Genomic DNA, 23,940 nt, shown 5'->3' on the forward strand with positions numbered 1-23,940 from the left:
CTGGCACATTGCAATTTTTTTTAAAAAGTACTTCTCCTTTTGTGCAGCCATAATCTGCTTACCAGCAACCAAAAGCAGATTTTGATGAGAGCAAGTGTTCACAGATTGGTCCCTGCTTGTGAAACCGTCTCACGGGTACGACAGAATGTACTTTTTCTTTTAAGATAGAGGATGAAGACTTCATTTTGCCTCGGAAGTGGCAAGGGCACTAGAACACATCCTGGAGCAAGGAATGAGCTGGCAAATGACAAGGAGGAAGGCACTCCAAAAAGCAAACAGGGTAGGTTTAGTGTTATTACTTATGTTTTCATGAGGCAGTCCATTTTACCCCACATCAGAACATTTGTACCAAGTGGAGACAGTGGCATTCCTCCACTGGGAGCAGGGCTTGTCGGGACGGAGCCAAAGGTATGCCCCTTTCCCCTTCCGCACACCATTTTACTCATGAGTAAACTGGTGCAGAAGGGAGGGTGCTCTTTTGGTCCTTTGGGTGTCAACGGGTGGGGTCTGCACACACACACACACACTCACAATGACGCCACTGATGGAGAGTGAGGAAAGCTTTGGTGGACACAACTCCCAGAATCCCCCAGCCGGGATGCCCAAACTGCACATGGAGGAAATTAGGGCTGGAATTTGGTGTGCACTGTCACACCACTGCTGTCTGACTGCTGCCAGTCTTTGGCTGGCCCTTGAGTGGACAGCAAGTGAAAGAAACATGTCTCACTTCTTCTGCATCAGACATCACTTCTATGAACATCTATTGTGTTTGCACTTTCTTCTAAACTTAAAGACCCTGTCCCAGTCCCCATTTAATATTCTTCGTAGGTTGATTTTTAGCCAGTCCTTGATTGCCAGCTGTAAATATACCTTTGAGACGGAATGAGCAGAATATTGTACCTTGGCCAGTGCAAACCCTTTTAGTGACTGTGGAAAGGTGGCAGATCTCATAGGTAGAAGTTGAAGACTTAGTATTGGCTGTGTCGGGGTAGGCAATATGATATACTCCGATGATTTGGCTCCCAGCTGTCATAAGACAGAGCCAGCAAGACCAGTGATCAGGGATTATGGGAGCTATAAACCAGAACTTTTGAGGGCATGACATTCTTCCTCCGCTTATCTTGTGGCTTTTCAGACAAGGATCCTTCCAACCTGTCTGGAATTGACAGCATTCAGACTGCAACTTTAATGAACATGTGCTCTCATATTATGCTGTGGTCCCTAGCTCAGAAATGGACAACGTGAAGCTCTAGAAGACACATATACAGTCCCCGAAAGCTGCTTTTGCAGACCTTGGCCTTCAGAGCCTCCAGACAGCTCTTTTTGGCCTTGGCCAGAAGTGAATGTCTTTCTAAAAGCCTCTAGAGTTGCAATTGACTTTTCAAATAGACTGCCTCTCCTCCCATCCCCACTGCTTTGTTTTTTATTACTGCAACAACAATAATATACAATTTTAAATAATAAAGTGGACTTCTAGCCACTCCAGGATCTTTTCTTTTTTTACTTTGGTGGAATCCATACAGCCTTGGGAAGGTCCCAACATGAAACACCGCTGAGACATGCTTAATCTGCTATAAATAACTGCATGGTATAGTTTTTCTTTTATTATTCTTCCTTCCCTTTGTGAGTGTGAGGGACTACTTTAATTGTATATCTCTGGCAGGCCCCACGGTTTTCAGTTGTTTGACACCCCAGCTGTTAGAGATTGCAAAGCAAGAGAAGGGCAAGAAAAAAAAACAACCATTAAAGTTGTCCAGGCGGTTTTGATTTTTCCTTTCTTCCCCCTTTTCCCAAAGCTTCCCCAGAGTCTAGTCCTGAAGGAAGTGGTATCTGAAGCTTTTGTCCGCCTTTGTGGAGATTGTGGGGCACTACTCCCTCTTCATGACCTCCACGAGCGGGAAGAAAGGAGCCTACATCGAGAGGCCTTCCGAAAGTCAGTCCCATCAAAGAGCCTGCGACGGTTTCTGGAGGTCTTTATGGAAACTCAGATGTTGGAGGCTTCATTCAGGAACGAGAATTGCGAAACAGGGAGTTAAAGGGGAGAGACTCCCTTAGTAGCTAGCAGGAGGAGTAGATAGTAGACCAAGAGATACTGGTGGATTAAACAAAATTTAGTGTAGGGTCCATAGTGGTGTATCCTTTTATTTGTCTTAACAAAAAGGATGCAAATGGGGTGCAAGGTTTTAAGATGTCCACAACTTCCAACTGCAAGATAATGATGAGCAGATGTAGGCATGGACAGGGAATTGTGGTGATGTGAGGTCTTAATGTCTACAGATGTCCTGAGATGGACTGGGGAAGGAGGACAGATGTACAAATGTTCAAACAAGGCTCCAGAATAAGGAAGGGAGTGTGTGACCCTTTTTTGCAGGCCCTGAAACCCTGAATGAAAAATCACTTAAGTAGTTACCCCCAAAATGTTGATTGGCACTGTGCTCACTTCAAAATACATACTGCTGTCCCATATTTTAAGCAGACGTGACCCGGTACTAAAAAGTGTGGGCTGAACCGAATCTTTTTTCCCCGAAGGTAGGCTAGGCTGGAAGCTGTTCGTGGAAAAGCGGAGATGAGCGAAACCGTACGGAATTCCAGATCGTACGATGCGTAGTGCTAGAGTACCATGTATCAGTGATCCTAGCTGGTAGCTGGAAATGGAATAGAGCTGTAACATCTTTTTGTTGTTGTTTCCCCCTCTGTAGGTTTATTGAGGACGCTCAGGAGTACCTGAAACTCTCCCAGTGGAGAGCGAGTGGATCAATATTCCTGAAAGTTTAGGTAAGCACTCATCTGCACACTGCTATGCAGTAACTATGCTGATCTTATCAGAGTTTGGAAAATTACTTTTTGATTACAGTCCTCAGAATCCCCAATCTGTGGCATGGCGCACAGATGGGGGGTTCTGAGGGTTGAGAGTTGTGTGAAAAGTAATATCCCAAAGCTCTGTGATAACACTCTTCAGTTCCATCAAGTGTGTGATGTCGGTACTGGCAGTGGTCCTCATCCATAAGGTACCACCATCAAGCCTGAAACTTTTTACACACCAGTGTATGGGCTTTACTAGTTGTTGCCAGAGGAGGGACCCAGTTATCCTTGTGCAATTTCAGCTGGAAGGTGCTGCACACGCCATGGCCAGTCGGGGGTACAGGGTTCTTGGGCATGAGTAGAGGCAGTTGCTGCCTGGGAAAGGAACAGCAGTTAACCTTCCTGGCCCCAGTGAGTACACTGCCGATCCAGGAGAGTGACCACCTTCTTTTTCCAGTGTGACAGCACTTGATGGTATCTGGGCACACGGCCTTTTCACTGGCCACAAATTGCTGTGATGGTGCACCCTTGCACTTCAAGATATGTTAAGCAGCCAGCAGCTTCGGAAGTCCCCAGTTGAGGTTCGCTCACTGGCCCTTAAACTGTCCTTAGTGCCCCTGTAGTCTGTACCTGTGTATAATTATGTATAAACAAAGAAAAAAGAGACATATCTTGCCTCAAGTAGCCGAGATTTAAATTGAGATGTATAATGGATGGCAAACAAGTAAGGGGAATAATGGATGAACAAGAGCAAATGCACTTTGGCTTTTAGTTGCATGTGAGAACAGTGTACTTTAGAGATGCATTTCAGGCCTACATTCACTTGAAAGCTATTATTCCTTTCAGTAGTTCTGTGGAAGACAGAACATCAAGCTCTCACTGTTTCAGGAGGCGGAAAAAAGACGCACCTCTCAAAATGGTGCCTTTTTAAAAATTGTATCCACTAGAGATCTTTCTCGAGTTAGCAGTTCCTATGTGTATGACGGATATAAGGTAATTCCTTTTGCTTTCATAGCTAAATTAATCTCCACTAGGAAAGCAAGTTCATGTACCACATAATAGCTGAACTTTATAAATAATAACTCACCTGAAGATTTGTAACATATTAATTTTGACACTGCATTAAATGAAAAGTTTAATCTCTGAAAAACACTTTCAATTAATGCCTACTTTTGCTGAACCTTTGAGGCTGAGTCGCCTTTTCAGTTCTGCAAAGTTAGTACTGAATAAAGTAGAAAAAGGATATAGTGAACTTGTATATTAGTCTAGGGCCAGCCTATACATACCAAAGGTGCTACTTCAGAATCTGTGAAAAGGTAGATTTAGATTTAGTAGCTAGCCTAGCCTAGATTTAGTACCTAGCCCCACTAGGAATCCACTGAATCTCTGAAATTTAAGGCAAGTGCAACAGTTTGCCCTGGAACTCCATAAGATGACTTCCTCCTCCTGAGCTTCTGCCTGTCTACTTGCCATATGGTTCACTCCCATGTTCATCACTCCTTATACAGAAGCAGAGTTCCCAACATTAAGTGTGCCCTCAGTCCCATCAACCCTATGGATAACCATGCTAGGTAGTAGATCTAGAAGGGGGAAAGGTTCACTTTGACCCTTGGAAGAAATGAGGGCAGGATTTTATGTCTGACTCCTGACAAAACCAAAACAGCTGCCTTTTGCAATCCAAGAGTTTTCCAGTGAGGAAAATGAGGAGTCTGAAAGTCATGCAAATGGCTGCTTGTGGTTACAGTTCAGACTGGCTTTTTTCTGTTTGTGAATTTCTTTAACTGGATCCCTGCTAAAATCATGCTTTCTTCCTCTTTCTCTTTTCCTCCCACACCCATCTCAATCAACCCCCTCCAGGTAACAGAATGAAATTTCTCCACAAGAAATAAGCTCAAAGTGCCAATGTTGTGGGAGATGACATTTTGCTTACAGTTCGCCAACACAAAAAGGATTTGTACCTTGCTTCCTGGCCCCATTTTAAAAGCCATTTCCCATTCAGCCTGGTGCAAAGGTGGGGAGGGCCTCACCCAGGAGGCAGGGTACCTAGGAATTGTGCTTGTGTGAAGAGTTAGCCTGCTAAACAACACTGAGAAGAAAATCCTGCTGCTGTGACAGGTCTGTGGGCTTCTATACAAAGAACAAACGCTGGACAAGGCATAGTCGGAACTCCCACCACTGGTGCTTTACAGACTTTGCAGTGTTTCTTACTTCTTAGCTATTAAATGTTTCTTATTTATATTGATGTTAGGAGAAATGTTAGCCAATGACATTTGCACCAGTTTCTCTGTCAAGTGGTTGCAAAGGCATGCAGGACAGATGAGTAAACTAGGCTTTGAGACTCTGAAACTAAGACAAGAATGAAGATTGAAGAAGGGTGGAAGACACTGTGGCTGGATACAATGAGGACAATTAATGCACATGGAAATGGGAAGGAAGAAAGCAAAGCTGTAAATGAGGGGAGGGTGTGGAATGGAGTGGGGAGTTGGACCACTGAATCTGCTCTGAGTTTGTCACCTGACCAAGCAACCACTGTATGATAGAAGACTGGCTGCCCTTCCTTGAAACTGGGGGACATGTGTCCACCTTTCCTCAGAATAAGCTGAGAGACTGATGTTATGTAATTAAAAGTGGGTGATTACAAAAAGGAGAATATGCTTAGTCTTATCCATTTCAAGTAAATGCTTTGTGATCTTAAGATGACTTGCTTCATACCAGCTAAAGAGCTATAAAATGCCTTGTGTCGGGGGTGGGAATGATTGAAGGAGATATGGGAGTTTATCACACGGGAGGAATTTCTCTTAATTTTGAATGAAAAGAAAGTGGGGCCAGAACGCATTCATGTGAATTCGCTAGTTCAGCAAATATACGTGAATTCGAATTGCGTTTGTACTGACTTCCCTTTGCCCAAAAATAGCTTGCCATTGCCCCAAATTGCATGTGATCACCTCTCACACAATAACATGAAACCCCATGATTGAGTTTGGACTGACTTCCCATTTCCCGAATTTGCGTGTGGTAGTCTATCACGCAACAACGTTAAACCCCATGATTGCATTCGGATTGCCATTGGATTATACTTCCAATTTCCCTTGTCTGATAACATCCATGGAAAATCCTTCCACAACCAGCCCCGCATTGCCCCCAAAAGAAAGGGTTGCATCAAAAGAGAAAGGGAGCATGTTGGGAACTGGCATGTGTACATCAATTTGCTTCTAATGGTGGTGATGCCAGTTCATTGAGCACCTCGTGGTCAGAATATATGAAACATCCAATTTGGCTCATTCATCTTGATTGCAAAGGTGAAGGCTGGGTCATGCTCATATTTCTGACTAACAATGGAATGTGTGAAGAGACTTTACTGAAAATTGCTGCAGCCACATGCAAATCTATCTGATATTAAACCAACATGGATTCATTTACTGATGTAAGTCATCCTGCAAAATCATTGCCATGTCTCAAGGCATACATCCAACCTCTCCCATTATGTCCTCTCTCGTTTATGTACAGACCTTCTGTCTGTCTTGACAGACCTTAAAATCCCATAATGAAAACTCAGGGCCTGAACAGACAGGCCAAAATAAAGCTGCTTTGGGTCACTTTGGAGGTGTTTAAATGACACATGCATCTTAAGAGGCCAGAAGCTGCACCAAAGCTTTGCTCCAGTCCTTAGCACTGGAGTGTAGCTTTGGCACAGCTTCCAGCCTCTTAGGATGCATACATCATTTAAACAGCATACCTCCAGAGTGATCTGAAGCAGCTTTATTTTGGCCTGTCTGTTCAGGCCCTCAGTTGCATGTGGCTGTGTTAATATCAGTTCCCTAACTTAAGGTTGTCATACACTGGGAAATAGAGAAGGGCTGCCTTGAAAAAGAGGTGAGTATCTTAATTGTTCCTCTGCTCTCTACTATCCTATTGGTGTTTCTTATACACACAAATGCCCACTGCCTTCTAGTAAATGCTAATCCAAGGAAAACTGCAACTGTTGTTGGAATGGAAAAGCTGTAATTCAGTGGCAGAGCACCTGATGATGTATGCACACATTCCATGTTTTATACTCAAAAATTCCAGAGCTTTTACCATTCAATGAAGAGTTTGGGGATTTGAGGCCCCTTCAAGATGCTGTTGGGGCTGTAACTTCTATGAGCCTCGCTCTGCACATCCAGAAGTGAAATGTGATGGGAATTGGAGCCCAGCAGCATTTAAAGGGCTAAATGCTCCCCATTTTAAATGACGATAATATGGGTAGATAGATTCCCCACCCCAGTTTTCTCTTGTCCAAAGTTAATTGAAAGATTGTGGTTTGGTTAACATTACTTTTCACTCAAAGCTCCATGACTCTGTCTTGCTCTTACATTTTTCTCTACCCTTCTAAAAAACATGGCAGAGTTTTGATCCATAACTCTTCCCCAGTGTGGATATTGACTTGAACCTGGAAGGTGATAATTGAAAAGAAACTTCTTTTAAATTGCTAGGCTGTCCCAGGAAGGACTAGTTAAGAGGTATTTGTCCCATCACTTTCTATCCTGAGCTCTGTTTAACTCAGGAACTGGGAACATCCAGTCTGCAGCTAACATATGGCCAGCAAGTGTACCCATTTAAAGCCCAGGAAAGGTTGTTGAATGAACTGAACTGTACTTTGTAACCCAGGAAGTTGTTTCATTGGTGGGTTTTTCCTAGACAGGTGTAATATAGAACTGAACTGCTTAGCATGCTTAGTGGGCACATGTCCAGATTAATATAAACTATACCAGCCCCTTGCCCTATGTTCTTCACACACACAGCCTTTGGAATAAAATTCCTGAGATGAATTTGTCCCCCAGGCCAAAGAAGAGTCTCCATCTTTGCTTTAGCCATAGATATCATCAACCAAACAACATGGAAAAAAGGTGCTCTGACACTGAACTATGACTGCCTCCCTAGGTAGAAGTTGTACCAATGAGAAAATTTAATGTGTTCTCCCTAATGTTTCTACCTTGTGTTTGTTTTTGTTTTGCCTTTCCCTCAACGTTTTTACGCCTAGATTCAGGGACCTGGGTCAGACTTCAGATCCAAACAATTCTGCTCCAGACCTTTAAGAGCTCTATGGTTCTGGGTCACTTGAGGAAATTGAAAGATGTCTTCTCACTCTCTGTTCAGTTTTTATCCTTCAAGTGCAGAGGAGTCCCTGCTGAATGTTTCTCACTGGAAATTTAGTAAGCAAAACACCTGATTGTCATTATTCAAAAATTATAACATTTTAGATAAATTAAGAGCTTACAAATGTCATTTTTAGTAAGCAGCACCTTTTATTTTACATTATTTATGTTAATTTACATTAACACCCCCCCCCCCTGTAATTCTAAATGTATAAACTTCTTCTGGAATGATTTGGGATAAGTCAGAGTGCAGTACAAATGTAGTATGTCTTCATCAGTCTTAGATACTCTGGGAGAAGCCAGCTGTGGGGAAAACAAATGAGCCATCAGCGTAATATTATTGGTGAGATACTAGTGTGATGTAGTGGTTTGAGCATTGGACTACAACTCTGGAGACCAAGGTTTGATTGCCAGCTCAGCCATGAAACCCACTGGGTGACCTTGGGCAGGCCACATGGTCTCAGCATCAGGAAGGCGATTGCAAACCTCTGAATAAATCTCAACAAGAAAACCCCAGAATACCTAAGTCCAAACCAACTTGAAGGCACACAACAGCAACAACTAAGCACATAGCTGTGATCTATCCCTGCCCATTTGCTATGGGTCTATATAACATAAGGCCCTCCAGACTACAACTTCATCAGTCTTTACTACTGGCTATTTTGGAAAAACCTGCTAGAAGTTGCAGTCCATCAATAATAAGGAGAGCAGGGAGTAGGAATCAAGCATCCCTTCAGAGGTTGTTGATCTGCCCATCTCAAGAGCACTAGGTAAGAACAGATAATAGTGAGGAATGCTTGAGTTGCCATCAATCAACTAAAGAGCCATGCAATTCCCATCCATGTCTAGAGCATGGTCATGGTCCAGGGACCAGAAATAGTCCACAAACTATTGGCTATCAGCCCCTGATAAGTTTCCAGAAAGGAAGCAATTGTATCTAACAGCCACAAATATGGTGTTGGTCCCTGGAATATTAGGGAAAAACCAATTGCTTCCCCCCACCTATCAGCTTTGGAAATATGGATCTAAAGCAGTGTTTCCCAGGCTTTGGTCCTCCAGGTGTTTCGGACTTTGACTCCCAGAAACCCTATCCAGTTTGATCAACAATTGAGAATTCTGGGAGCTGAAGTCCAAAACATTTGGAGGACCAAAGTTTGGGAATCATTGATCTAGAGGACCCAGTGTTCCTCAGGCCTGATGTAGAGACTTCTCACTAGTGGTGTTTTTTACCTGAATAAATCCAAATCATGCCCTCCAATATTAAACAACCAGGCCATGTGTAGTCAAACTTCATCAGAGTGTGGTCAAGATGGTGGAATGAGGATGATTACACAAACTAGGAGAAGCTGTTGTAGGTTGCATTAGCTTGAGGTTGCTGAAAACAAGATTCCCCACCTGCTCCTCTCTCTCTGTCCCCACAGTGCTTTTTCACTTTGAATTCAGTTTGCAATGACTGAAGCAAGCTGCAGATAAAGGGTGAAGATGGGTGTAGGAGATAGGAACTAGGACACTTTAAACGCAGCTGAAAAAGAGGGAATACAGATTGGAACGGAGACAGCTGGAGGGTATGCAATTTTTTTCTCTTTTCTAGAACAGGGGTTAAGGGGGAACATTGATATCAAGGGGACATTGCAGGGCTTCCTTGCAATGTCCCCTAGGATTTTTCACTCCCATATGCTGCCCTGATACCATGGGATGGAGGGATCAACCATATTTCTGGTCCTCTCTTGGCCATTTTATGCTCAAGAAGATACCCTTTTCCCCCAACAGGAAGTGATTCAGAACTCACGCCAACTGTTGTGCATTTTGTGTGGCTATTGTCTTACTGGGTTCTATGTAATATGTGCATTGTACACTGTGTCCGTTTTGGTGCTATTCTGCTGTTTTACACAATTTTGATGTGGGGTGCCAACTTTTCCACAGTTGAAGATGGAAACAGATGCTCAGTATGCATCTACAACACTTTTTGCAGTGGGTACGATTTTATCACACATGCATTTTCAACCAGTCTTTTAAAAAGTCCTAAAACACTTTCTTACTGGTTTTTTTTTTTAAAAAATGAAATAACAGAATGTGATTTAAACGAAGGAGTGTTATAACATTACCGTTCCATAATGCTCCGTAGTTGACCATATTATTTTTTAAAGCAGCATTACAACACTGCTACAAAAATACTGTAGATTTATATATCGGAAGATTATGAGGACACATAAGACCATCATTTCCTGACTTCTTATAACCCTTTGTGTACCTACAGCACCCCCTGCTGCCTATTAATAATATGGGCACTGTGGCTGTTTTCTTATTGGAAATGAGAAAATCTGCTGTTTCTGTTGTAGAATCATAGAATCATAGAGTTGGAGGAGACCACAAGGGCCATCCAATCCAACCCTCTGCCATGCAGGAAATCTAAATCAAAGCATCCCTGACAGATGGCCATCCAGCCACTGTTTAAAGACCTCTAAGAAAGGAGACTCCACTACCTTCCGAGGAAGTGTGTTCCACTGTCAAAAAGCCCTTACTGTCAGGAAGTTCCTCCTAATGTTGAGGTGGAATCTCTTTTTCCTGGAGCTTGCATCCATTGTTCCTTGTCCTGTTCTCTAGAGCAGCAGAAAACAAGCTTGCTCCCTCCCCAATATGACATCTCTTCAAGTATTTAAACAGGGCTATCATATCACTTCTAAACCTTCTCTTCTCCAGACTAAACATCCCCAGCTCCTTAAGTCGTTCCTCATAGGGTATGGTTTCCAGAGTCGTCACCATTTTAGTCACCCTCCTTTAGACACGCTTCAGTTTCTCCACATCCTTTTTAAATTGTGGTGCCCAGAACTAGACACAATATTCCAGGTGGGGCCCAACCAGAGCAGAATAGAGTGGCACTATTACTTCCCTTGATCTAGACACTATACTTCCATTGATGCAGCCTAAAATTGCATTGGCCTTTTTAGTTGCCGCATCGCACTGTTGACTCATGTTCAACTTGTGATCTACTTGGGACTCCTAGATGGAGCAGCAGAAAACAAGCTAGCCCCCTCCTCAATATGACATCCCTTCAAGTATTTAAACAATGGGGTACCTGTTTGCCGAGAAACTGCTTTGAAATCACACTTCCCTCTTGGCAGTTTGCAGGTGTAGAGGCCCAAGCAGCCATCACAGTCTGAGGGTTTTCTGCAGGCCTTTGACTGTATCCCAAGACAGGAATACTGACAAGAAAGGGAAAGAGAATATATTGTGACATCAATCGTTATTATTTTTTTTAAAAAAAAGTAGAGCTGCTAACACCAGTATTTATAAAGTTCAAATGGTCTTCTTGCAAGGGATAGGTTTTTATGATGATCAAGGCCCAGCATAGCTTCTAATAACATGAGACTATTCAAAGACATAGCCATATCAATCTGGTAAATCAGTATGCAACACAATCCTGTAGCACCTTTGAGACTAACAAAGAAAGAAGCTGGTAGCATGAGTTTTCATAGGCTTGATTCTAATTCCTCAGATGCATGGAGTAGAGTGTCCAGGAACATCTATGTAAGGAAGCTGTATGAGAATAGCAATAAAAATACAAAACTTGTGGGTAGGGTGATGAATGTGACAAATTCAGTTTTAAAGATGGTTGTTGGGGGCAAAAGGCAGGAGGAAGAGTCTTGTGTTAAGCCAATGTGAGTAGATAACCTATGAATGGGGTATTCAAAGATAGTATGATGCTGGCTGAGAACCAGAAAGCAGATGTGATGAACTGACCAAGAGAGTCCTATGAGGCAGAGGAGTTAACTAGTGTTATAATGTGTACAGTGTTCCAGGAAATCATTGTCTCTGTTTAATAGCCTCACTCATCACTATGATGACAAAGAAATTTAGAGCTCGGTGTGATTTGGAACATCTAGGAGTAACCACATAACACCTATATTGAAGTCACTCCACTGGCTGCCTATTGGTTTCTGGGCACAGTACAAGGTGTTGGTTATCACCTTTAAAGCCCTACATGGCTTGGGCCCAACTTATCTAAAGAATCTCCGTCTTCCATATAATCTGCCCCATATACTCAGGTCCTCTGGGAGGAATTTATTGCAACCTTTAAAGACCAGGCTAGTTGATACCTTCCAGAGGGCTTTCTCTGCAACCACTCCCAGTCTGTGGAATCGACTGCTGGACGAAATCCGTCAAATTACCAACCTCAGCGCCTCAACTTGGCCACATAATGATCACTTCATATACTATGGATTTTTGCGCTATGCTATGACTCTGCCTGTAACTATCCGATTTCTATTAGATTTTAATCTGATTATGTAATTTTAATCTTAATTGATTAATTCTTTTTTAAGTGGGGATATTGTATAAATTTTGTATGATTTTATATGTTGTTAGCTGCTTTGATTGTTTTTACAAAAAGCAGGATATAAATATTTATATTATAACCAGCCTACAAAGGGCACCCCACCCTAAACCTCTTGTGACCCAATCTCAAGGCATTTTATAGATAGGAGCCCTGTGGCAACCCACAGTGTAATGGCTCTGGGACTGTACATAAACCCCCAGTACAGTAAAGGGCAGAACCACTATAACACAGTGTCTCCTGCTCCCATTTGAAGGAGCATAGTCCAATAAGATACCATAATCAGTGATATCAAAAGCTGCTGAAAAATCCAGAAAGAGCAACAACAGCACTCCTCCTGTCCACAGTAGGTTGTCAGCCAGAGTGACTAAGGCCATTTCAGTGTTGTGCCTTGTCCTGAAACCAGACTGAAATAGGTCCAAATAGCCTGCCTCTTCCAAGGACCTCTGAAGTCCAGTCATCACCATTTAGGCACCTTGACTAGAAGCGGCATACAGTCAGCCCTTCTTAATATTCTTTTTATACATGGATTCAAGCTTACATGATTTGAAATACTCAAAAAAGTATAAATTTTCAAATATCAAACTTTGATTTTCCATTTTTATAAGGGACAAAGACAAAAAAAGAGACCATTTGCTATGCCATTATATTTAATGGGACTTGAGCATACACAGACTTTGTTATACACGGGGGATCTTGGAACCAAACCCCAGCATATAACAAGAGTCCACTGTATTTGCATTGGGGCAGCAGTTTTCCTATACACCTGGATTCAGGGAGTTCCTCTTCAGGAGTAGACTCCTCGCTGCCTCATTCAAGACAACACACACCTCTCTCTGACATAGTGACGCTTTTATCACCTCCTGGAGCTTTGTAGCCCATCATGGAAACAAGAGAGATGTGTCAGAACAGATCAAAGGGTTGTTTACTTCAGCATCTTGTTTCCCACAAAAGGTCAAACAGATGCCTCCATGATACCCACAAATGGAAGTTAAAGGCAAAAACACTCACAATTGTTCCCAGCAATTAGTATTGAGAGGAATCTTGCCACTCTGCTCCTTGACATAAAATAATCCAGACTTAGAACCACTGACAGCCTTTTTCATAATGGATTTGTTTGGGTTACAGCATTTACCCCTGCTGACTCTGGCTCAGCCCTTTAATGTCCCCATAGGGAAATTTGCAAGGGATTCTAATTAGAATGTGTGTGAACTGAAGATGATATCAACACAACCACTGCCCTAAGAGACCTCAGAGAGGCTATTTCTCTATTTTTAAGCAAGCGAAAAAGCTATGACGACTGTCATAACTAGATGGGAACCATAAACTCAGGAGCAGTTTGTGGTATTCCTGGATATAGCATACTGTCAGGTCTGCTCTTCTCTGCCTCATCTGGGTTGCCATACTTTCTTCAGAGGAGATAAGGCCACACCAAGGCTTAGAGTATTTCACACTTTGACCTGTCATCCATTTGTCTCATGCTCCACCAAAGTTGGTCATCATTGTCTATACTATAATGTTAAAAAATTTGAAACAGACCAGGTGTCTCTGATGAATTTGATTTTTATACTGAAAGGACTAGAGTAAGAGCTAAAGAGATCTTACTCACCGTGTCAGTATTAAACTTCCCATGGCCTTCCAAATAGGTCTGAAATGCTTGGCTTTTGGTCTTTGGAGGGGAAAGCTGGGGCATCTTTCTCTTGCCACCAGCCTTCTGCTTACTGGTTTCCAGTCGCTGCTTGTTTGAAGCTTTGCTTTGAGTTCCACCACCAACTCTGTCTTCTCCTGCTGCCTTCCGCAACCTGGTAAGATGTGGCTTTCCAGCTTCTGCCTCTCTGTCTCTTTCAGGGAATAAGTCAAGCATCCACCTGGCCTTTGCAGCCCCAGGAGGGTCCTCTTTAGCAACAAGTCCTTTCCCAGCCAACCCACCAGTTTGAGCCAGGAAACCAAGCTGCATTGAAAGTAGTGCTAGGGTGGCTACCCTTGAAACCCTCATGGTCCTTTCTGTGTTTGCTTTCCTTGCTGTCTATCTAGGCAAAGGGATGCTGTTTCCTTGGAGCCTGATGCAGGAATTAAAAGCGACCACACATGCATGCAGGCAGGCATGAGTTTGTCCCCCCTCTCAGTCGTTCTTTTTCTACATGACTAATTGAAGCCCTTTTATACATCCAGGTTCCTATGCACACCCCCACGTTGTCATCGTCGTCTTCTTCTTCTTCTTCTCTTTTAGTGATATAGAAATCTTATGTTGTACCTCCTGTTTGGAAAATGCCCTTCTTTTTCCGATATGCCTCCCACCCCTTTAGCAACACCCAATTTATTTGTGAAGGTGAGCACATGCTCCATCCCAGTGATGCCATCTTTCCCCACTATTGGGATAATGGAACATTTTTCCTTTCCTTTTGTCTAAGCAGGTGCTTCAAGGCACTGAGTGAGCTTTGGTAGTAAAAATGCTTGCCTGGACTGGGCAAAGTTTGTGTGTGTGCCTATTTGCCTGCCTGCAATGCATTAAGGTACTTTCTTGATTTCTGGGCCGTTTTAGATGCATCACTTATTCCAGGTCCTCAACCCTCCTGAGTGGTTGCAGCTAGGAATGGATTAATCTGCTTCTAGTCTACTTCAGTACCACATCCAGTCAACTAATATGGTCTCATAAAGTAATGTAGGAACATAAATGCTGTTTCAAAACTGTCAAAATCTGCACTTTCTCTAAAATATGCATTTGGGATACATTTTAAGCCAAGAAGACTAAAAAAATGTAGAAATACATCCTGAAGGAGAACCATCTTCCATCTGGGTGGTCTTGGAAAGTGCATGTAGGTGGGGGGGCGGGGGGGGGGGGGGGGGGGGGGGGGTTGCACATTGAACATAATTCCCCAACATCCCAAACTGCAACTAATTTTTACTTTACTGGAATTGTTTATAGGGAAATAATAGGGATAGGAATCTTTTGTCCTTGATGGTGACCACAGACAGATGTTAAAGATGGAAAGCATTGCCTGGCAAAATTTTCCAGATTAGAATATAATCATAGAGTTTGAAGAGACCATAAAGGCCATCCACTCCAATCCCCTGCCATGCAGTAACTCACAATCAAAGCACCCCTGATAGATGGTCATCCAACCTCTGCTTAAAGACCTCCAATGAAGGAAATTCCATTATATACCAAGGGAATGTGTTCTATTGTTGAACAGCTCTTACTGTCAGGAAGTTCCTCCTAATGTTTAGGTGGAATCTCTTTCCCTGTAGCTTGCATCCATTGTTCTGTGTCCTATTCTCTGCAGCAGCAAAAAAACAAAACAAAACAAAAAACAAGCTTGCTCCATCCTCAATGTCACCCCTACTTAAACAGGATTATCATATCCCCTCTTAACCTTCTCTTCTCCAGGCTAAATAGACCAGCTCCCTAAGTCTCTCCTTACAGGTCACAGTTTCCAGACCTTTCACCATTTTGGTTGCCCTCCTCTGGACATGCTTCAGCTTGTCAGCATCCTTTCTGAATTGTGGTGCACAGAATTGGATGCAGTATTCCAAGTGAAGAGATAGCAGGGGGTGTTTTAATCACAGCTTGGAAAAGTTGTGTTTTTGGATTACAACTCCCAGAATACCTTAGTCAAAATATGGCCAGTGACCATGCTGGCTGTGGAACTGTAGGAGTCATTGTCTGGGGGGGGGGACTTTTTCCAAAGTGTATTGGAAAGAAGAAACTCTCATTGCTTTGCATGATACATTAGAACAGCAGATCTTGTGGTAAATAGCAGTGAAAAAGTTATGTTTTTGAACTGCAGCTCCCACAGTCTCTTAGTCAGTGGCCATGCCGACAGGGGGAGCCACAGAATCATAGAATCACAGAATTGGATGAGACCACAAGGGCCATCCAGTCCAAGTCCCTGTCATGTAGGAATCAAGGTGTTATAGTCCAAAAATAATTGTTCAAAGCTTTATGCAATGCAAAGAGGAAGCACGATACTTTGTTCCCTCAGCCTGGTTTGCAGAAACAATGTATGCTCATGTGTTACCTAGGTGTGCACCATCATTTCTGGAAGTGTATCTTTTGTCAGTGTACAGATTTTAGGTTGTGCAAAATTTTAAAACTTTATTTTTAAGCATAATAATAATAATAATAATAATAATAATAATAATAATATATTTGTTTCCCACCTCTTCCCAAGGGTCAAAGTGGGTACAAAATAGATTGAAACACATAAAACTATTTAAACGCATAAGTTAAAGCACATAAACATAGGACACATTAAAATCACCCAACATAAAATTAAAAATATACCAATTTAAAATTAATATTTTAAAATCTACTGGGTAGGGCTGCTGGAAGAAATAGATACTGTTTTAAATTCAGACAGTGTGTTTAGCTGTCAGATCTCTCCCAGCTGGTCATTCCACAGTAAATGGATGTAAGAATGGCTAGAGCTGAGATAGAGAGATTGATATCGAGCAAAATAGCCTTTTCCAGCTACAATCATTTGGTTCCTTTTCAAGAAAAGTCCTCTGAGCTGTCTGTACCTATCTCTCATGCAGTTGGATGTGGGGCTGCGGAGATCCTGAAGCATAAGGTCTAAGACAGCTTCCACCTCTTCACCATTGGCCAACTCCAAGCCTTCATCTCTGCTACGGTCGCCTTGGTGCTACTGATCTCTGGTGAAATAGGCTCATATGAACGAAGGGAGAGGCTGGCAGACAGAAGGCCCAGTCGGACACAGTTATCTGTGTCCTCCCCTGCAAGCAGTCCTGCAATGATCCCAGCCATCAAGCTGAAGAGAAAGGAGGTTTTTACAGTTTAGTTAGGCATTAAACATTCCAGCATCAGGCTTTAAAACAAAATACACAGCAACCTGCCTGTACCAAAAACTAAATATAATGGGCCCCTGGTATCCATTGGGCTTTGGTTCCAGGATACACTGTGAATCAATGGATGCTCAATTCCCATTAAATGCAATGGCATAGTAAAATGATGTCCCTTGTATAAAATGGCTAAATCAAGGTTTGCTTTGGGGGATTTTATTCTTTTTAAAAAAATATTTTCATGCCTTGGATGACTCAGTCTGTGGATAAAGAATCCATGGGTATAGATGGCTTATTGTATCAACTACTGTATCTCACTACAATATATACCCCAACTTTTCCAGTTAAAATATAGAGTTTGGGATATACTCAACGTATAAGACTACCCCTCTTCCAACGCATACCAAATAAAAATTAAAAATACATCAAATTTGATTTCAATATGGTAATTTTAATTCAAATGACATGCAGGTACTTAGCAGGAAACCTTGTTGTATACAAAGCCTGCTTGGATTGATCAGCTCTCCCTGCCTGCCCAGCCCTCCCTGTCTCCAAGACTCTCAGAGCGGTAGCTGCTTTCATATGATTGTCGCATACGGTGGGGATGTGGCCATGGCCGTTTTTGAGCCCCCCCCTACCATATGCGGTGACTGCAGATTCTCCAGTCCGGCTCAGAAGTTTCAGCACCTGCCCTATAAGATGGCATCCAGCGTATAAGATGACCCCTGACTTTTGAGAAGATTTTCCTGGGTTAAAAAGTAGTCTTATATGCCAGAAAATACAGTTAAGTTCAATCAAAGGCTCCTGAATGAGGTTTGTGCATTTATGAATTTTATATACTATTGGGATTGGCAATGTAGTGACCATGGACAACTCCCAAGACTATGTCACCTTCCAGTTTTTTAAAATGAACTCTGGAAATTTTACCACAAGAGAGAGAGTGTGAGAGTGTATATGGGGATATGTATAGCTCTTCAGATGTTGTCAGAATGCACCTCCCATCAACCCTAGCCAACATGCCCAATGGTGAGGGATGATGGAAATTGCAGTGCCACAATATTTTGGAGACCATACATTCCCCAGTCCTGCAACATCACAGGAAAGGACATAGTATCACCAACAGTTTCAAAAAGCTACAGTTCTCAGGATTTTTGAAGAAGGTGTACAGTTTTGTTTGTTTTGTAAGGAAATTGTACTTTTACAGCTGGCTGAAGGACTACCAGTCCTTACTTGTACCACTTGAAGATTGGGTAGCTAGTCAATGAAGAATGTCTTAACTCTCAGGTGCCAAACATTCCCATTTCATCTGAGTGACAGGACAGCTTTTCCCCAGATGAAGCCTGGTTGTGTTCCTAAGAGGGTCCAGGTGCTTTTTAACAATTGCTGTCTCTCCAGGCACTTGGAGCAAAGATGTTAACATTTTGTGGAAACCTAAATTGTCTCCATTTCTTTCTCTTTCACAAATGCTCAGAAAAAAAAGACAATTTACAACACCTTTCTTGTCTCACACCTTTCTTGTCTCTTATCACCTCCAGGTAAATATTTGGACTAATTATTCCTTAGCAATGCCATGCACATGCATGCACTGTTATGTTGCTCCAGCAACCAAAGTGGCAGGGATCAAACAGAGGAAGAAGGAGGATACCACAGTGATGGCAGAAATCTCTCATCAAGCAATTAACAAGATACCTGTCACCCGCACCAGAGACGTTCACTATTTCCTCCACTGGGATGGTGATTGCTGGGTAATGCATGGCATACAACTCATTTGTGGTGCTCTGTAAAGACATCATCATCATCATCATCATCATCATCATCATCATCATCATCATCATATTTATTTATATCCTCCCTTTCTCCCAATATAGGGACTCAAGATGACTAAGAGCAAATTAAAACAGTGCAATTTAAAAACAATGCAAAACCATTTTTAAAACTATAACTACATAGTTTAAAAACAATTGAAACAATTACACATTAAAATATTAAAATTTGTTAAAAACTATATACAAATTTTGATCTGACTTGCATAGCATTAAAAGGCCAACCCCTAACATTAAAATTAATAAAATTCATTAAAATTCAGAATTCATTCTGTGTCACATTTGTTTTGTGGTTCTACCTTGTTGCAAGTTCCAGGGTGAAGAGAGATATTTCTGCCCACTTTGCGGCCACATACCAAGACTCCATGCTGGCCAAGTGTGACCACTACACAGTGCAATTCCTTCAGTAAAGGACAGGCCCATGTTGCAGCAGTCTCAACAATATCTTCCAGAGTGGATGGCAGATCTTAACAGAGTTCAAGGTATGAAAACTTACCACATAGTATCAAACATCAAACCCACAACCAAATTGGCCAGACCATGTCCCATATCACTGGGATGTACTAGAAACTGTAAGAGGAAATTAGAGATGTAGTTACTCTAGGCCAGCCAGCTAGACTTTGATGTTCCATCAGCCCTAACCAGCAAAGTAAGGGAATCAAAGGAGTTGCAATCGACTGATAAAAGGGGGGTTACACTTGCTCATTCCTGTGCTAGACAGAGGTGACATTTGCCCCCCAGTATTTATTTCACACACCCTCGACCACTCCTATAAATCCCCCTAATTCCTTTCCTCCTTCCCCAATGGAATATCTTTTTCTAGATGAAAGTTGATTACAAAACACCCAAAAATGGCCAAACTGCCACAAAGAGACACTGATCCTTGCCAAAGCTGTGCATCTTTTAAAACATAATTTTGGGCAGCAGAATCAATAATACATACTAATCCTCTGGGTGCAAGCATGCTTATTTTGCACCACAGAGTTTTACTCCAAAATGTGGGGAGATTACCTGAGCCTTATTCTAAGTCTTTACATTTCAAGAAACAAGCTCTGACATGGTAGATATGAAGTTTTCAGGTGTGTACACCACTTTGTAGAAAGAAAGAAAGAAAATTCTTGATTGAACCCAGAAGTTTTTTATATTCATCCAAGTGCCATTTTGTTATGTTTACAGATCAACCCACATGATACAGTTTGGCCCAGATCTGTGAAAGAGTGCAAAGCAATCCACTGAAGAAGACTCAATTTGGTTGACAATTAAAGTGGCCACTAATATATACTGGGTATTATTCTTAAATGGGACTCAGACTCAGGAAAACCCATTCAATTTTTCTGTCTTGAGACCTGCCTAGAAACAGCCACAGGTCTCAAAGTGAGCCATAGTTCAGTGGTACAATGCATACTTAAAGCTCTAGGCCATGTTCTCACAATCTCCAGCTAGATGCCCCCAGGTGACTTTGGTGGTGGTGAGAAACTTCTGAACCTTGCTCCTTATAACAGCAAGCAGCTAGGTGGCTGATGTCTGTGCAAGACAAATTCAATCATTTCCTAGCTATACTTCAGAGGTGGGAACTGCTAAGGGTGAAGAATGCTGGGAGTTACAGTCCAACAACATCTGGAGGGCAATATGATTCCTCACCTTGTGATAGATTAGAGACAGATAGATAGGACAGGCAAACAGAGACAGACAAAGCAGATTAGATTAATAGATAGATTAGATGGTTAGACAAGATAGACAAAATAGATTAGATAGGTTCAATAGACAGTTATATTAATAATAATAAATAATAAAGCTTTTGCAGTTGCAATCTAGCTTCAGTCGATCTTGGATGATACTGATTATCTGGACCCATTTCAAACCGGGTTCCGGGCAGGCTATGGAGTTGAGACTGCCCTGGTCGCCCTGGTCGATGATCTCCATCTGGGCATGGACTGGGGTAGCGTGTCCCTGTTAGTGCTCTTGGACATCTCAGCGGCTTTCGATACCAATGACCATGGTATCCTTCTGGAATGCCTGAGGGAGTTAGGAATCGGGGGCACTGCACTCCAGTGGTTCCGTTCCTACCTCTCGGGTAGATTCCAGATGGTGCAGCTGGGAGACGTGTGCTCCGATAAGAGGGCCCTTACATCTGGTGTCCCTCAAAGAGCATTCTGTCTCCCATGCTATTCAACATTTACATGAAACCGCTGGGAGAGATCATCCGGAGACACGGGGCGTGGTGTTATCAGTACGCTGATGACACCCAAATATGTTTCTCTGTGTCTCCGACTGATGCAATGACTAGGGATGGCATCTCTCCTCTAGATGCCTGTCTGGACTCGGTAATGGGCTGGATGAGGGAAAACAGACTCAGCTTGAATCCAGAGAAAACGGAAGTGCTTGTGATAGGCTCCCCCAGCCCGGGCTTGGATGTTTGTCCACCTGTCCTGAACGGGGTCACGCTCCCCTTGAAGGACACCGTTCGCAGCTTGGGGGTGCTCCTGGACTCGTCTCTCCACCTTACATCTCAGGTGGGTGCGACGGTCAGGAGCACTTGTTATCAACTTCGGTTGATACATCAGCTGCGACCCTTCCTGGGCCAGGGGGACCTTGAAACAGTGGTACATGCTCTGGTAACCTCTCGTTTGGATTTCTGTAATGCGCTCTACATGGGGCAACCCTTGTACCAAACTTGGAAGCTGCAATTGGTTCAGAATATGGCAGCAAGACTGGTCACTGGATCTTCCAGGGCTAGCCATATAACACCGGTACTTAAAGATCTACACTGACTGCCTATTCGCTTCCGGGCGCAATACAAGGTGTTGGTTATTACCAACCCTAAATGGCTTGGGCCCAGGGTACTTAGAGGACCGCCTCTCTCCATATGATCCACCCCGCGCTCTCAGATCGGCCGGGAAGCAACTCTTGAGAGTTCCAGACTCGAAATACGCCACGACAACGCAGAGGGCCTTTTCTACCTCAGCCCCTAAGCTCTGGAACTCGCTTCCCGGTGAGCTCCGCTCGGCCGCCTCTCTTGCCCAGTTTAAGAAGGAGTTAAAAACTTACCTGTTTCATCAGGCTTTTCCTTAGCTGTTCCCCGGTGTAGCCCTCCCTCTCCCTCACTGTTACTGTTTTTGTCAGAGTATTACGAGCTAGCTAGATATTGTTATATGTATTTGCTATGTCAATTTTTTATTGTAAATTTTTCCTGTTTTTATCGTGTTTTATCTTGTATTGTATGCCGTATCCTGTATTGGCATGCTTATGTAACCCTCCTTGATCACTGGAAAGGCGGGCTATAAATAAATATTTTATTTATTATTATTATTTTATTCATATACCGCTTTTCCTCCAGATCAAGGCGGTGTACATATAACAAAACTCTGCGACACATGTCAAATGCAATATTAAAAACAGATTAAAAACAGTTATAAACAATTCAATTTTTAAAAACAGTGCAGTTAAAAATAGTCGGGATATCAGTTATGGGTAGTCGTCTTAATCTAGTTGGGAAATACTTTTTCTAAAGAGAATCGGGAGGATATGCTAACTGGAAGAGATAGGTTTTCAAAGCCTTCTTGAAATATTAGACAGAGAGACAGAAAGATCGATAAAATACTGTAAGATTAGATTAATAGACAGAGTTTTCCCCATTCACCACCACTTTCAAAAGTATTTCACCTGCAGGCACAGGATGTCCTAGAGTCCGGATAATTGCTCTGAGTTCCCGTAGGTTGGGAGATATGCAGGCCAGGGCTCTCCAGCTGTCTGAAAAGAATGGTTTGGGGGCCTTGTCCACATCTGTAGGCTCATAATACACTTCAAAAGAGATTCACATTTGATTAGTCAAAATATAAACCCTTAACCTGGGGTTCTTCAGGTCTTTTGGACCACAACAACTGCAACTATGGCCAAATATCTGGAGTGTTCCCTTGCATCTTCTGGGCTGGTGCCTTGATATGAGACTTCTCAAAGCACCTGCCACAAAAAAGAGGTCACACAGCATTTCCCTTCTCCTTGAACCTATGAACAAGTATGCATGTTTTGATATCTCATTTGCAGAATTGTACCTGAATGACAGGATGAAAAAAAAATTGGAAAGATAATACAGTAGCAATAGCAAGTACATTTTTATACCGCTTATCAGCGCACTTAAGCACTCCCTAAGCAGTTTACAACTGTAAACTGATTGCCTCCAACAATCTGGGTACTCATTTTAGCAACCTTGGAAGGATGCAAGGCTGAATCAAGTTTGAGGCCTTTCGCTGGGATTGAACTCCCAACCTTATGGTTTTGAGTGAGTAGCTGCAGTACAGGCATTTAACCACTGCGCCACCAACTCAGAAATAGGTGGAAAGTGTGAGATGGGAGCAGCCTGGCCTGTCCATGACTTAATAAATGACATAAATAATATTGTGGGGGAGGGGGGAGGAACAGGGGAGTCCCTTTTCTAGAAATAAGTACAATTCATATCAAATGTATGGAATTCATACCAGATATATACGACTGTATATACTCATGTATAAGTCTAGAAATTTTAGTCAAAAAATTGACCGAAAAAATCTGGATTGATTTATCCATGGGTCAATGTAAGTACTGCACTTTAACTCTTATAAAATAGGGACCCATCCCCTGGTAAAAGGCAAGAGTGTAATCCGTCCTGGAAGCATGGACCCCGCTCTGTTCTCTCATCCATCCACCTTTAGTGTGAGTACAAATAGTTATGTCTGATGGAATTTTGGAAGTTCTTTGGCATTGTTTTTCTTTGCTTCATCCTTTAGATCCTTTGTTACATGCCCCTAACTTTTACCCTTGACTTATCCATGAGTCATAGCAAAATCCATAATTTTGGGCTCCAAATGTGCCCTCAATTTATACATGAGATCGACTTATAGTTGAGTATAATATACAGTAGAGTAGACAAATACAGAAGGTGTTTAGCACAAAGAATTCATCTGTCCCTGTGATTTTCCCATTGCGCTCCTCTCACCTGCTAGATGATGATATCTGGCAATTTGACAAATGTACTGAATGGTTGATACCGGCACATTCCCATCAATGCATA

At 42.5% G+C, this 23,940-nt stretch overlaps 1 protein-coding gene across 1 annotated transcript in view; it reads right to left on the reverse strand.

Moving 5' to 3' along the window:
* Positions 1–8,079: 8,079 nt before the first annotated feature.
* Positions 8,080–23,940, reverse strand: part of LOC121930550 — a 43,846-nt gene continuing 27,985 nt past the window's right edge. The window contains 7 exon segments of the mRNA XM_042467013.1: positions 8,080–8,240; positions 11,014–11,140; positions 13,880–14,201; positions 18,758–18,848; positions 19,193–19,359; positions 22,557–22,694; positions 23,866–23,940. The exon segment at positions 23,866–23,940 is cut by the window's right edge and continues 1 nt beyond it. Of these exon segments, the coding sequence (XP_042322947.1) occupies positions 8,112–8,240; positions 11,014–11,140; positions 13,880–14,201; positions 18,758–18,848; positions 19,193–19,359; positions 22,557–22,694; positions 23,866–23,940 (1,049 nt within the window). The 3' untranslated portion in view covers positions 8,080–8,111.

The sequence above is a fragment of the Sceloporus undulatus genome, chromosome 5 (assembly GCF_019175285.1).
Source record: "Sceloporus undulatus isolate JIND9_A2432 ecotype Alabama chromosome 5, SceUnd_v1.1, whole genome shotgun sequence".
NCBI classification, from domain to species: Eukaryota; Metazoa; Chordata; class Lepidosauria; order Squamata; family Phrynosomatidae; genus Sceloporus; species Sceloporus undulatus.